The sequence below is a fragment of the Brachyistius frenatus genome, unplaced genomic scaffold (genome assembly GCF_029030835.1).
Source record: "Brachyistius frenatus isolate BFR_SWC_R1_liver_20210118 unplaced genomic scaffold, ASM2903083v1 Contig_25, whole genome shotgun sequence".
Classification (NCBI taxonomy): domain Eukaryota; kingdom Metazoa; phylum Chordata; class Actinopteri; family Embiotocidae; genus Brachyistius; species Brachyistius frenatus.
Window position 1 is genome coordinate 4,608,370 of NW_027210624.1, and position 14,245 is coordinate 4,622,614.

General features: G+C 38.6%; 1 protein-coding gene across 1 annotated transcript in view; it reads right to left on the minus strand.

Annotated features, from left to right (window-relative positions):
* Window positions 1-14,245, minus strand: part of stk17a (serine/threonine kinase 17a) — a 41,355-nt gene that overhangs the window by 21,273 nt on the left and 5,837 nt on the right. The window contains exon 2 of the mRNA XM_069698107.1: window positions 1,014-1,226. Coding sequence (XP_069554208.1) covers window positions 1,014-1,226 — 213 coding nt within the window. The remainder of the gene's footprint in view (window positions 1-1,013; window positions 1,227-14,245) is intronic.

Sequence of the window (14,245 nt, forward strand, 5' to 3'; positions counted from 1 at the left end):
TTGGAAGAGGAGCCAGAGGAGACCATATTTGAACAAGCTCTGACTCGATCCGATTGTAAACGCGACGATACGACATCCGACCCACTTATAGCAGAAGCCTGACTGCATCACAGGCCCCTCAATCAAACAGACACGTCCACAAATACAAAGTTTATTTTCCAATTATTGACGGGATTATTTTCTGCTGGACCGCCAGAAAACAAATAAGAAGGAGCGACTTTAGCTAACAACACCGAAATAGCTTGTGGAAAATTTTTATTCACTTTGTATTTTGGATTTGAAGTAGTTGCACTATTTGACTGCACAGTCCAGTTTTCATAACAATGCAAGTTGTTATTCTACAACAGTTAAAAATCCTATTTTCAGTGAATTTTATTGAATTACATCGGTGGGTGAGAATCACATTCCAGACCAACAAAGCAAAAACGACCCCATTTAGAGATCCTTGTGGAAAATGCAAAAAAATGGTAATAACTTAACCTACATCACTGTAGTGATAAGTAAAGCATCAGAGCTCTTCACTATAGAAACTACTGTTACACCCTGAATGGTTTTGGTCATTTTAATCTAATATCTGGGGTGGACGTTGTGGTGTCAGGTCACATGTTGAATATTTGGATGAGTGTTTCCAAATTCGAGAACAGGATGCTGCGTGAATCAATAAGAACACACGCTTTTGACTTAAATTCACTAAAACCAGCTCGTTATCGTGTAAAACATGATTCCAGTTGCAATAATATAGTATTGAATACGAATATGGAATTATTGAATACTTTACCGCTGTTTGATCGTGTTATTGGCACACCAAGTACTCTTGATGTTGATGATGTTACTTGTAATTAAAAACGGTCTCTGAACCCCTCATGGCCGGATAAGAAAACAGAATAACACCACATGATAATGAGGATTCATAACTTTGAAGAATTCTAAGAATATTAAAATAGTTTTCAAATATTTGAAAACTCATATTCTTCATAGTCTTCTGTGAGTGTTTTGTTGTGGTGTTTACTCACAACTCAAGAACCAGCACCATCTCAGACGCCATCTCGTAGACCTGGTGGAGGTTGACCACCCGGGGACTGGCCGTGGCCAACTCCAGCACCGCGATCTCGTGGATGATCTCCATCCGGCAGTCCTGCCCTTTCCGTCTCTTCCTCATGAACTTTGCAGCGTACTCGTGACCCGTGCATTTCTCAACACACTTTCTGACCACGGCAAACTTTCCCCTGAAAAGAAAAAGAGGACCATCAGAAATATACAACAGCTGTGTTTACCCTACTCGCTACGAGGAATCAACCGATTTTGACTGTGAAGGTACCAGAGTAGGAAAAAAAAAAAAAAGAGAGCTGCAATACAGAAATTCACCCATCTGAACTTGCTGGAAGTCAAGGGGTTAATTTTATTTTACTCATGGTTCGTGCACCAATTTATTATGTTTGATGTGTAATTGAGATTATTGGGATTATTCTATGTTTCTTCTTTAGTTGACAGCAATGACACTGATTTAAGTCAGTTTAATAATGAATAATGAATGATCGGACTGTGTTGTAGCAATGTCAGTAGTTCTTTTAATATTGTCACCCATGGAAACAACAGCCCAATCTACAAAAATAAGATCCAAGTTATAATTAAACAAGCAAATTTGATACTTAATTTCAGCACTTTTTCAAAACAGAAAATGAAAAATAATTTACAGGATAATAAAAAAGAAAGAAAAAGAAGAGACAAAAAAAAAATATGATAAGCCATAATAACAGCTCTGTCAGACTGTATTGACTTGAGCTAAAGGCTACGTTTGGGGCTAAAATGCTTGCACTGACAATGCTAACATCCTGGGAGCATATTAATAGAGCTTCATATCCAAAGAGTTGCTCCTGGTGACCAAAGTCTCAGAAAACAATGCAGCAGTGATGACTCAGGTTTGTTGCAACCCTCCATCAGCTGATTGATCACACAGACAAAAACAGAACTTCCACAGCCTCACATTTGATTTCCCCTGGATTTTACTGTCCATTCTGTGCAATTAGCTTCTTTTTAATTTTTTTTTTATCAACCAATCACACCTTTTAAAAGGGTGCTTCATACCCAACAACAGGATAACTACACCTCCTCACTGACGTAAAGTTTATGTCCCTCCCTCACTCAGAGATGCTCTGAGAAGTTCACTTAATCTGTCCGGAGGTATATGACTCCTTCTAGAAGTTTTTACCCTAAATTAGGAGCTCCCAAAGAGGATCTCGGAAGGTTTATGAATACGGCTCTTTTACATTACATTTAGCTGACACTTTTATCCAAAGCGACTTACAATAAGTTCATTTCAACCATGAGGATACAAATTCAGAACAACAACAATCAAGAAAGTACAATTTTCTTCAAGAAAGCCAAACTTCAAAGTGTTATAAGTAAGTGCCATGTTAAGTGTTACTAAAGTGCTACCTATTCAAGGTAAAGTCTCTTGGTTAAACATATTTTGTAAAGAAAACTGTGCATGTTATTGGCCCTGCTTCCCTTTCTCTTTTATTATGAATGGTTCAGCATGACCCAGTTTTCTGGCAGACTGCAGGATGGTTTCATGTGAAGACGATGTGTACACGCTGCCCATCCTGTGATGCCGTTGGTGATGGAGATGACAGGCCCACATCGTGCCATCCCTCTAGCTAATGTTGGCAGTCAATGTTTTCCAATAATTATCAGCAGCACCCTCGCCGAACCCAAATGATCCACTGCTCTTCCTGCTTCCGTAATAGAGCTTGGACTCATTCTGTCTTCATATGAACTATTATAGGGAATTAAGCATAGGAGAGAGAAAAACTTTTGTCTTTGCAGTTCATACATGGCTTATACTGCTTGAAACAAAGTTTTTTCCAACTGTGCAGTTGGAAGAAAGACAAAACTCTGAAACACAATCCTTCAAAATGTATCTCTGTCTTAGTCTGTTAGCCACCAAAGGGTAATACAAAGGGTAATGAAGATTTTCATTGAAATACAGTCGTGAATGAATTTATTGACACACTTCACCAGAAAAGTTGTGAAATTTAAAGTTTTTTTTAATTTTTTTATGTATACCTGCATTTCTTTGGTTTGTCACAGAGTAAAAATAAATTTTTGCTTCTTCTACAAAGGTTATTTTAAAATGGCCTGGACAGATGTGTTGGTACCATCAAAACAAATATATCAAAAGAACATGGAACAGAGAAAGTAGAGTAGAGATTTGTCTGAGGAATTCATAGACAAGCATGTTAAAGTTAAAGGCTATAAAACCATCTCCAAACAGCTTGATGTTCCTGTGACCACTGTTGCAAATACTATGAAGAAGTTTAAGGTCCATGGGACTGCAGTCAAACTGCCTGGATGCAAAATAACAATCTGTTGAATCAAAAATCTAAAGCAAAGTCAAATTTGATTAAATATGGAATAAACAATGACGGAGGCCAAATACTTATGTCAATTTCAAATGATTTCAAAAAAGAAGGGTACATGTGTAACTGAGCCCGTGGCCCACTGATCCAACAAATGTCCGTTACATTCTCAGCTACATGCTGTTTCAGACATGCTGACCTGAGAGGGTTTCAAGCAAGGCCAGTATAATTTCAGTAAGAAGGTTTTTAAGATATTAATTATGCAAAGCTGTGCCAGTAGACCCCCACAATAACTATAGATACAAAAAAAAAAACATGCAATGCATGTCCCCTTTGTTCATAAGATATCAATAAATCTAACTTTCAGAACTGAATCAGGACATTTAGTATTTAGAGCGAGCCACTTTTGAAAAATAAATAGCAGTTGTCGTGTGAATACCTATCCAATCAGCTTTTGATATTGTCCGCTGCTGTGTATTTATTCATTTATTTGTTACATATACTGTATATCATTTGAAGCTGAATGTGATTCTGTGTTATCTCATTTTCAGGTTGTGAACATTAATTTCCATTTAAACTACGTCTGCTTCCTCATTTTTTGAGTTTTAGTGATCTAAAATTTAATTAAATTTCAAAAGCTGAACTCATAAAAGTTTGAGAGATTTGAAATTCAGATTAAAATGGTAAATTCAATACTGGACTTAAAATTGCAAAAATAATGTTTAAAAAAATAGATCTAGAAATGTTATTTATTCTTAAAAGTAACAATTCCCCTTCATTTTCATCCACAGCCTTTTTTTTTTGGATCAATCTTTTATTTTTGGGGATAGTGGTGTCATAGTGGCGGCTATATGTAATAAATAACAGTACAACCCCTTTTTAAAAACAAAAATCACAGAGCCTCTTTGAATTGCTTTAGTTATGATGTGAAAACTCACTCTAAAAACTGGTAGGACAAAGAAGAAACCTTGTCCGGGCAAAAAAAGACAGCAACTGTCCTTCACATGGCTGACACAACAATTTACACTAACCTTGGTAATTCATACAGCACAGCGATATAATATTCCTGGTTGTCAAGGTGCTAATGGAAGGAGAATGCCATTTTGAACCAGCAACGGTTTCAATGCCAAGGTCGCACCGGACCGAGGCCCAAAAAAGAACAAGCAAGGTTATTAAAGGAAACTCTGAAGATATTAATATTTAAGCTCAGAGGTGTGAATCAGGATTTCCATTATGTGCATCACGTAGACTGTGAAAATCAACATCAATCAGCATTTCAGATTTTCTAATTGTCAGCTCATATTCAGTTTGTTAGCGTTAATCAGGCTAACTTCATTTATGTTAATGTAGAGTACTTTAATATGATTAAAAACCAAAAATTACTCTTGTAGTTATTTGTAACTTTAGTTATTCACAAATACTGAACCTAAACATAAGGAGGTTACATAAGGAGTTCGATAGGATTCAGCCTTGATAAGTGCTTTTAGTTTTGATAAAATGCTATTGAAAGCTAAACCTATACTTTTTAAATACAGTCAAGTGCTTACTTACCAATTCAACTGATCTGCTTTTACAATATGCTGTACTGTAGCAATAACGTTTACGTTTTCACACATGAAGCCTTTTCTAGTTCTATGGATTTTTTTTTTTTTTTTTTGTCAAACGGTCTCTGAAATAAATAACTACATCAACTCATGCTTGGAGCAATTTCCATTGCGTACCATAACAATGTGATCAAACAGCTTTGCAGAAGCATCTTATCATGATGGTAGGTTGAAAGTTGGTGTGGGCAATATACGATATTGTATTGTATTTATATATGAGACTAGACATCGTAGTGATATGGTTTAATTGTTGTCCTTTCCTGGTTTTAAAGGCTGCATTACAGAAACATGATGTAACATATAGTTTCTGTCTACAATCTGTTTTAGCTCCTTCCATGTAGATACTCCCATGTATGCAGTCCTGTACATAGTATTTAACAACTCCAATACCTGCATAGATCTGGGTTGGGCAAGCAGGCACGTGTTTTTGTTGTTTTTTTACTTAATTTTTTTTTTGATATTGTATTTATGTATTTCATTTATATTTGATATTTCCCATGTGTTGCACCAACTTGGTCTGTTTTTCTCAATTTCATCGTACCCTGTACAATGACAATAAATAAATCTAATTCAGATTATTTTATATTATTGAGAGAACACAGTTTAGTTTACAAAGGATGCAGACAAGAGTGTTATGATAATTTGGTGCTACAGGGGCAGTTAAAATATGAATCAGAACCAGAATAAGCTGGCCTGCAGAACATGAACAAAATAGATACCCAAGACCAATACCCAAGTTGTGACATTAAAACACAATGAGAAAGACTGTGTTGAACCTGGAAGGACTTGTGTGAGAGTACAGAGTATGAGGAGCAGCTGTGGGCCTGCAGCGCTGGACTGGGCTGCTTCATCCTCAGCTGGACTCATGTGAGAGTCATGGGGCTGATGCTGCCGGGAGCTACGCATTCCAACACTGACAACATGTCCTGCTTGTTAGATCAGACATCACAGCAGAGACTTGTTACAGATCAACTGCTGCAACTATCTTCTCCTTTAAAATTATTTTTAATAAACTACATTAGAAAAAAAATCACTTATCCTCGATCTGATTGATCATTTGGCAGTTATGAATCCATACCCCAGAGACAGAGGCAATATGTACTATCTGAACAACAGTAAGGAATCACATACAGTACAGTGACAACTTTCCTAAATGTAAATGATGTGAATCAGGAATGTCCCACTCACTTTACAAGCCTTTCATTCGGTGTTAAATTTGGACAAACATTGCACTCAAATCATGTAATACTAAAATACAATTCCTATTGTCATTTATACATTGTCGGCCACCTTGAGAAGAGCTGTTTGAGTCACTTTGAATGTAGTAAACTGGAACAAAAAGATTTGGTTTTTAAATAGTGAATCTGACAGTAGTGATCTTTCAAATTTTATAGTTGTGTTGTTCTGTTGCAGTTTAATGTCTTTCCTCTGTTTACATTGGAAATGATTGTAAATACGAAACAAGTTGTTGTTGTGACAAACCCTGAATGGAGTAGAAATGTTCTTAAGTGGTGCAATGCAAACACTGACATAACTGTGCACTGCAGGAACAGGTCCAACAGATTTTATAGGTGGCAAATCTGACAATATTGTTGTCGGTTCTATAGAAACCTTTCAGCACAGACAGAACAGGTCTCCATGGATCCCAGATACATAATCCAGTTCATAACTCTGGTTTGTTTCAATTTCCAAAGGAAATACATTTGTATTCAATAAAGGTTATTCTCAAGGTTACAAATACAAAGTGGCCTTCTTCCAACCTGCAGTCTAAAACATATTCAGCTTCTTATGATGTGTAACAGAGAGAAGCCTCGAATCCTCTCAGTGGAGAAAATAATAGTTGATCTACTAACTACTGTCCTCTACTGAATTTGTGCTAATTAACAAATAGCTTTAACAGTCAATTAAGCAGTTTGGCAAACAGTCCAGACATTAGTGGTGACAGCAACGTCTGGGGAACATTGGACCGTTACTTTTCCTGCAGGTTAAAGGTAATGACTTAATCAGTAAGCTGGTTTATTTACACGTGAGATGTTCTGTGCATATTGACATGGTTATTTACTTACTTGTCATTGGTCTACCTGCATATAGAGTGAATGAAGTGGTCACGTGACATGCATATGTGGAAATGCATGATAATGCCAGGTGTGAGCAGACGTACTTTAAACTGTCCACTTGTGATCAGATCATGGTAATGCTAGGTGTGACTGGGACATGAGGAGTGTGGTTGAACACACTAGATTAAGTTGGTCAGTTCCTTGGCACTCAAACATTTACAGTACATTATGTCATCACTGTAAAAAAACAAACAAATATCTGTCACAGGAGTCACTGATCTATGAACAATCATTTCTCATTTTGCACTGTTGGAAGAATCCTTTTAGATATCACATCATATTAGCAATCATATGAATACATCTAACATTCAGCATGTGTTGCTGTGAATTACAATTGTGCAAAACCATCAATTATTCTTTTATTACCTACAAAGGTCGATTCAAAAGTTCCAAGAATGCTCCGGTTGCGTGTTAACAGCGCTCAGCACCACGACATGCTTAGAGCAGAGAGAAGCTGCAACCTTCATGGGTTAGTACTGCAAGTTTTGTTGTTCGATCAAAATCGGCATCTGAGTTACACATGCTATTGTGAGCAAGGGTCCGAGTGCGACTGTGATTTTTTTTAAAATTTTTTTTACTTAAACTTCAGCAGATAGCACACAATTAAAGTTTGGGACAAACTCTGGAAATCAGCAATCTAGACCCTTTAAATGATTCAGGAAGCCTAACCGGGTGGGTTGTCTTTGACCTTCATGGGGTTGAACAACGTCACTGTTTCATTGTTAGAGTTCCCCCCGACTGAAGAAAATGCAAAAAACACGCACATAATAACTGAATGTTCGCCCAGTAACTTTTATTCATTTATTTAGTGCCCATGCACCCGTTTCTGCTCAGTGTCAGTCACTGATTTATTTTTATATCACATATCATGCTAATTTCTGTCCTGTTTCTCCGCTCTGTCGTGGTCTGTGTCTCGCCCACTCAGACACACAGCAGAGCGAACACACATGAACGGTACTTGAGTTAATGACAACTGCACTCTACTTGATTGAAAAAAAAAAGCGCGCAATAAATGCCAACGTTCAACTATTAAAAAACAAACCTCGACTCCAGACTGCTCAAAATCAGACCAAAATATATATTTTTTTTAAAATGCACCCTACCGGTATTTACCAAAAGTAGCAGTGCTGCCGCTGATCAAGCCAGCAATCCAACTCAGAGCTGCAGCCCCAAAAAGCACAGAGACATCTTCGCTGTCAGTCCTCCTGGCTTTAGGTAATAAAGCCAGGAGTAAAAAAAAAAATCCCCAAAACACAAAAGTAGTTCATGTTTTCATTTCTATCTCTAAGCACAATGTCTTAACATCCTGTTTCACTTAGTTATGCTGTTTCCAGCCAGAAGGAAAGTATTGGTCAAATTCACTCAACATGAAAATTTGACGTGTATGAATGATTTTGGGCTTTACTGTATGTTAGTGTCAGTGACTAAGATTTTAAAGAAACTCTACATCCATTACAGAATAGAGTGTGTTTTCGGCCTACTGCAGCTTCAGCTGTCCTTTCATTGGACTCTCTGAAGGAGGTTGTTTATGGTGCAATACGATGCCTTCCTGTTACAGTGACTGCTTTGAGCACTCATGAAAACTCAAAGAGGTCTTTCTATCCATTGGACGGAGTGCCTCTGGCATTTCCTTTTCATTCTGTCAACCCTTCATTTATTCAAACATGCATATATTGTAGTGAACTGGGTAGAGGGCTGATACCAACAGTTACTGTACAACACTTGGTTTTGTCCACTGTCCATCACTCAAACTCACTTTGACGTTTTGGTCCTCAGACCTTCATTCGGGAAAATTCACAGACAAAACATAAAAAATGAACTATATTAGAGGAGAATAGACTGAAGTTGGATTACAGAAATGTAAAATAAGAGGAACAAGTAGTGGATATAAGAGAGGGAGGATGAAGAAGATTTTCTGAACCAGATGTTGTAATTGAGGATTTTTATGATGAATAAATTCACTAATTATTTTATCCATTAGTCTCGGTTAGATAAAAACAAAATAAAAATGTCACCCACTGTAACACATTTTCTGTTTTATCAGATAAACAATCAAAATCCCAAAGATGTATTTTTTAGTCACTGAACAAAATTCACATTGGACAAGCAGGCAGCATTAAATGTCTGACATTTTCATTCAAAAGTTGACTTAAATGCTTAATCTATGGTCAAAATCCTGGCAGATACATTTTTCTAAGCAGACTGAAGTAGCATTAATTAATAGATGTCCCAGCAGTGAGTGCGTCACTGTGCAGGGGTGTTCTCATTTCTGTTCAAATCAAAGATGTGCTTCTCAGACCCTTTGAACACTTTTAAACAACCATCAAACTCAGAAAAATGAGATAAAACACTAAAACCTCTGAATGAAAAGTTTGATAGTGCCAGAGCAGTCACTGTTTCCAGAACAAAAGTTGAAACTCAAAATCCTGCAAATTCTCAGTCCACAGAGTAATGCACCTCGACCATATTCAGTTTGTGATGTCACAAATGTGCATGTCATATGTCCGTTCTCAGCACAGCCCAGGGACAAACCTTTCACGGGGAAGAAAACACCACGCGGTCATTCCACTCGACCAGAGAAGACCTGCGGTTGGACTTGGACTCAGAAAAAAGTCAGCCAACCTGAAAAGGAGGGTCACTGATATCAATGTGCCTTAAAGACACAAAGCAGCCTGTTCTTGGAAGACACGGTTAAGAGAGGAGCTGTAAGATATTGAGATGAAAGCTACAAAACTATCCTCTTGTGAATATCAAGACTTCAAATAAAAAAACACCCTAAAAGTGTAAGCTATGACACTTTTAGTTCTATCTGAATGAATATGAAGAGAGGAGATAAATTGTCTGTATAGCACTTTATTTACACACTAATGAGGCTGAGCTGCCATACAAGCTGCTCACCATCAGGGATACATTCAAACACATTAATACAACAATGGTACTCCATTGGAAGCAACTTGGGGGTTCATTATCTTGCCCAAGGACACTCCGGCATATGGACAGGAGGAGACGGAGGATTGAACCCCCAACCTTCTGATTAGTGGGCAACCTGCTCTCCCATTTGAGCCACAGCCATCTCATAAAAAAAAAAGGTTTCCAATTCACTGACTGTGCCAGAGAATACATCGACCTCACAGTCCATCCCTTTCTGGAATATTCCCCTTTAACTGTTCTGATATCCCACAAACGGTGCTGAAAGAGGAGAGCTGTCAAAGAATACTGACTGGCTGGTGATTACACTGAGTAAAGTGAAGAGAAAGGAGAGAGGGAGGGAGTTACAGAGTGAAAGAGAGATATTGCTGCAAGCCTGTACTCGATCCACGCATACTGGCGGCTACACTGGTCAAAACTTAAACACCATGTAATGTAGCTGCGAATGTATTCTAACAAAATCTTTGACAAATTAATTTGTAGAAACATGTTTCATGGAAAATCATGGTGACAGTGGGTGTGCCCGGCACTAGATGGTAGACGTGTTCATGCGTGTTTTTTTGAAACTACTCGGAGTCACTGTGCTGTGGTTGAGTGAGTTCTGTTTTACAAGGTCTTTATTGGACTTCTTTGTTTTAGACAAACATGTCTAAGAAGCAGAAGCACAGTTAGTTATTAAAAGTCAAATTAGGCTATTTATTTTTGTTTTTATTTGAGCAATCCCTCTGAACTGTTGTGGTTTAAAGACCCCAGGAAGCCCGTTTGGATCCGGGCGTGGTCGGGCCTGGAAACAGCAGAGAGATGCTGTTTGGTTTGGGAGTCTGGGCCTGCTCTTTAGAAACCATTACTGGGCCACCGCAGCCTTTTCTAAAGCAGCATCAGCACATTTCCAAAGCCAGCAGCCTCATTCACAGACTACACCCTGAACGAGATGGCCTTTGTGCATGTGTGTGTATGCATGTGTGTATGCACATGGACCAAGCCAGAGGTGTTAGCACAGTCACAATTCATGTAAAGAAGCAGTGTAATTGAAGGTGGATGGATATGGAGGGGTTGGGGGGGGGGGGGGCTTTATGCATCGATGACTTCAAATAGGTTGTGGCACGTAGTAGATGCAGCAGTCTTCCTCAGTTTAACTGGCACGAGCAGTTCAATCATGCTTAGGCATCTTTGAACTCAGTTTCCACATTCAAGTCCTGTATGTATCCGCTGTAAAGTAAGAACTCCTTACAAGCTGCAAACAGTCTCCATCACTTTGTCGAGCGGCTTCATGTCACAACGTGCGAACGAGCGTCATTTATGTTGCAGTCGGTGACATGATGGCTATGATATTGTGACAGACATGTATGGTAAAGTGTGAATTCACATCAGTGCTGTAGCTGATATACAACAGTAGTTGGCAAGAGGAAGCCTTTCCTCATCCTCATCCTCATCTTGACTGGATTCATGTCTCCAGAGGAGATGGGGTGAGTTGAAAATGAGCATGTATGTGGGTAATAGACCAGTCTCCTGCAGTTACAATCCCGTCCACAGGTATATCTTTCTCTTTTAAAGTGGATCTTTATTATCATAGAAACAACTGCTTGCCCTTCATTTTCTTTTCTTTTTTTCCTTCTTCTATCAGCTCAGTGTAGCATTTGGCTTTGGTGTAAAGGTGTTTTTGTGGAATTGATAAAATAAAACATGCAAACACCAACAAACAGGGAATACATCAAAAACGAAACATCCCATAAGAGGTCATCAAATGTTTTTTGTAATATCTTTTTGGAGTATTTTCTTCAGCCTACATTTGTTAACACTTTGTTACAACTACAAGTGTTTTCTGTGATTTCTGACCTGATTTGTAGACATTGTGATGGATGACATGGAGACATTGATATTCGCTACAAATTTATGTTACACTGAATGACATTAATATGCTTTTAAATGTGTTTTAAGATGTGACTTCTTGGAGCGTGAACTTTGCTTCATGCAACCCCCTCCTAAACTCTCCTATAGCATTCTAAGGCTTTTGGCATTTTCCTTCTTCTATCAGCTCAGTGTAGCATTTGGCTGCAAAATGTCCATTACAGACTATAGCCTGTGATTTCCCAACATTTAAGGTACCACCTGGATTAATGTGTTAATGTTTAAATACTTTAAACCCCCACCTCACCTTGTACAGTTCATCTTGGGAGTTCCTGTATTAGCTACAGAGCTCCATGGCAGTGGTTCCTTGGTTGGATCCACGTGGCCCGTGGAGGCTGACTGCAGCCTCATTGTTGGGCTCTGTGACAGACTGCTGGGCAGCCGTGGATGCATTTAATGAAGTAAAGATTTCCACTGGCTCGGGGCCAAACAATGTGACAAGCATCAACGGATTCCCCGTGTGCACACCGGGGCCGGATGAAAGTGTGCCAACTCCCGTCAATTTATTGTCACCAAATATGTCACTCAAGTCAAAGCCAGACACACATTGGCATGATGACCTCAATTGAATTGCTGCTCTGAAAAAATAAAAATAAAAATGGATTAGCTGGCAACAGTGTTGGTGCTCCCAATCCCTGGTGCCATCAGCCATCAAGCATGTACTGCAGGATGAATAAAGTTCTGGGTGGAAACACTGTGTATTAATCGCTCTTTGGAAAAAGTAAAAAAAAAAAAGAAGAAAATACAGAAAATGAGAAAAGTAGAAATGGTTGTAACCATGGAGCATTAGGACGGGCTCTTAGTCTGATTGCCTCGTTTCATGTGCAATCACTAAAGCTCTTCCCGGGACCATATGGGCTAATAAGTGAGGGTCCACGTCTGTCACTAAGACCCACCATGGAAAAAGCTTTGGGTCTTAACCATATGACTGCCTCGCCATTGTTGTAGACACTAAAGGAGCTTGGCTGAGGACCATCTGGGACTCCCACTGCAGAGACGTATTGGAGGGTATTACCTTAAACCCCAAATCCTCATCAAAGTAGTTTTGGGCCATTTCTGTGCGCGCACAAAACACAGTTTTGAGAGGAACATTTCTGGTTTTGATTGTCCCTTTGGTAGTCAATAACTTTCGCAAGTTGAATTGGACTTTGTGGGCGGGATCTACGCTGAGAGAAGAGACGACAGTACTTATTGGTGGGTTTGACTTGGATCCACAGCATGGCTTTACACCTCAATCCCACTGTAAACTATGAAACTTCAACTATTCAGTCACCAACCATAGGGACCGGCATGGTTTTTGATCTCAACCATGCTAATTCTCGTGTGCCGTTAGTGCATCCTATGTCACTGACTTTGGGCTGCCAGTCAAGACGAGATCAAGGTGGTGTCAAACTAATTAAAAGAAATTAAGAAAGACTTGGCAGCATGACTGTTTTTAACAATAATTTCAGCAAAACAATACAAATTACTGTTAAGCAACAGAGAGTAGTGTTTAATTATTCTAAAAATTGTATTTATTTATATATTTTTCCATTTTATTTTAGATTTAGAACGTTAATTTTCAGTGAACTAGCTATGTTGCATTTTCATAAAATGTCATTTCACATAACATAAACATTGTATTTTGACCATCCAGATTCAGCAAGTGGCAAACAAGACATGGGGACTCTGGATGGGTATTAAGGCACTGAAGCATTTACTGTAGACTGTAAACTGTAGACACACTGCACTACTACATTCACTGCTGCATTAATTCTTCGAAGTGTCGTTACGGATACTGTAAACCTTCTTTAGAGATTTTGTCTATCGTGACATAATGGTATCATGCAGTTGCAGCAGATTGGTGATTTTTAATCTTACACTGTGGATTTCAAAGCTCTTCTAACCTTGCTATGACTGAATGTCTACGTTATGTAGAAACTGGCAGTGTCGTAACGAAATGGACAAAAAAAAAAAAAAGATTTTAACTTTCAAAGTGAAAAAAAAAGTTCCAAGTATTTGGTATGTTTCTCCTTTATTTTGATATGAAGGACGCACACGTAAGTACTGACAATAGGAACGGATTTCTTGTGCAAATATAAACTGAGGTTTGTGTGGAGCTGGATTGTGCCGTTTGTAGGCCCAATGAGAAACTGGGGGCTCTCCCCAACAGTTAGGAGAGTCCGTGCAGGCATCTGTCCACATTTCAGTCGGGAAACGCCTCACCATGCACATCACACTCCAAACTTCATAGAGGCACGCTGATAGAATGCTATAATAAGGGTGATTTTTCTCCAAAGTAAATACTGCATTCAGTAAAATACTGTATCATGTCTACGTCCCAGCTTTA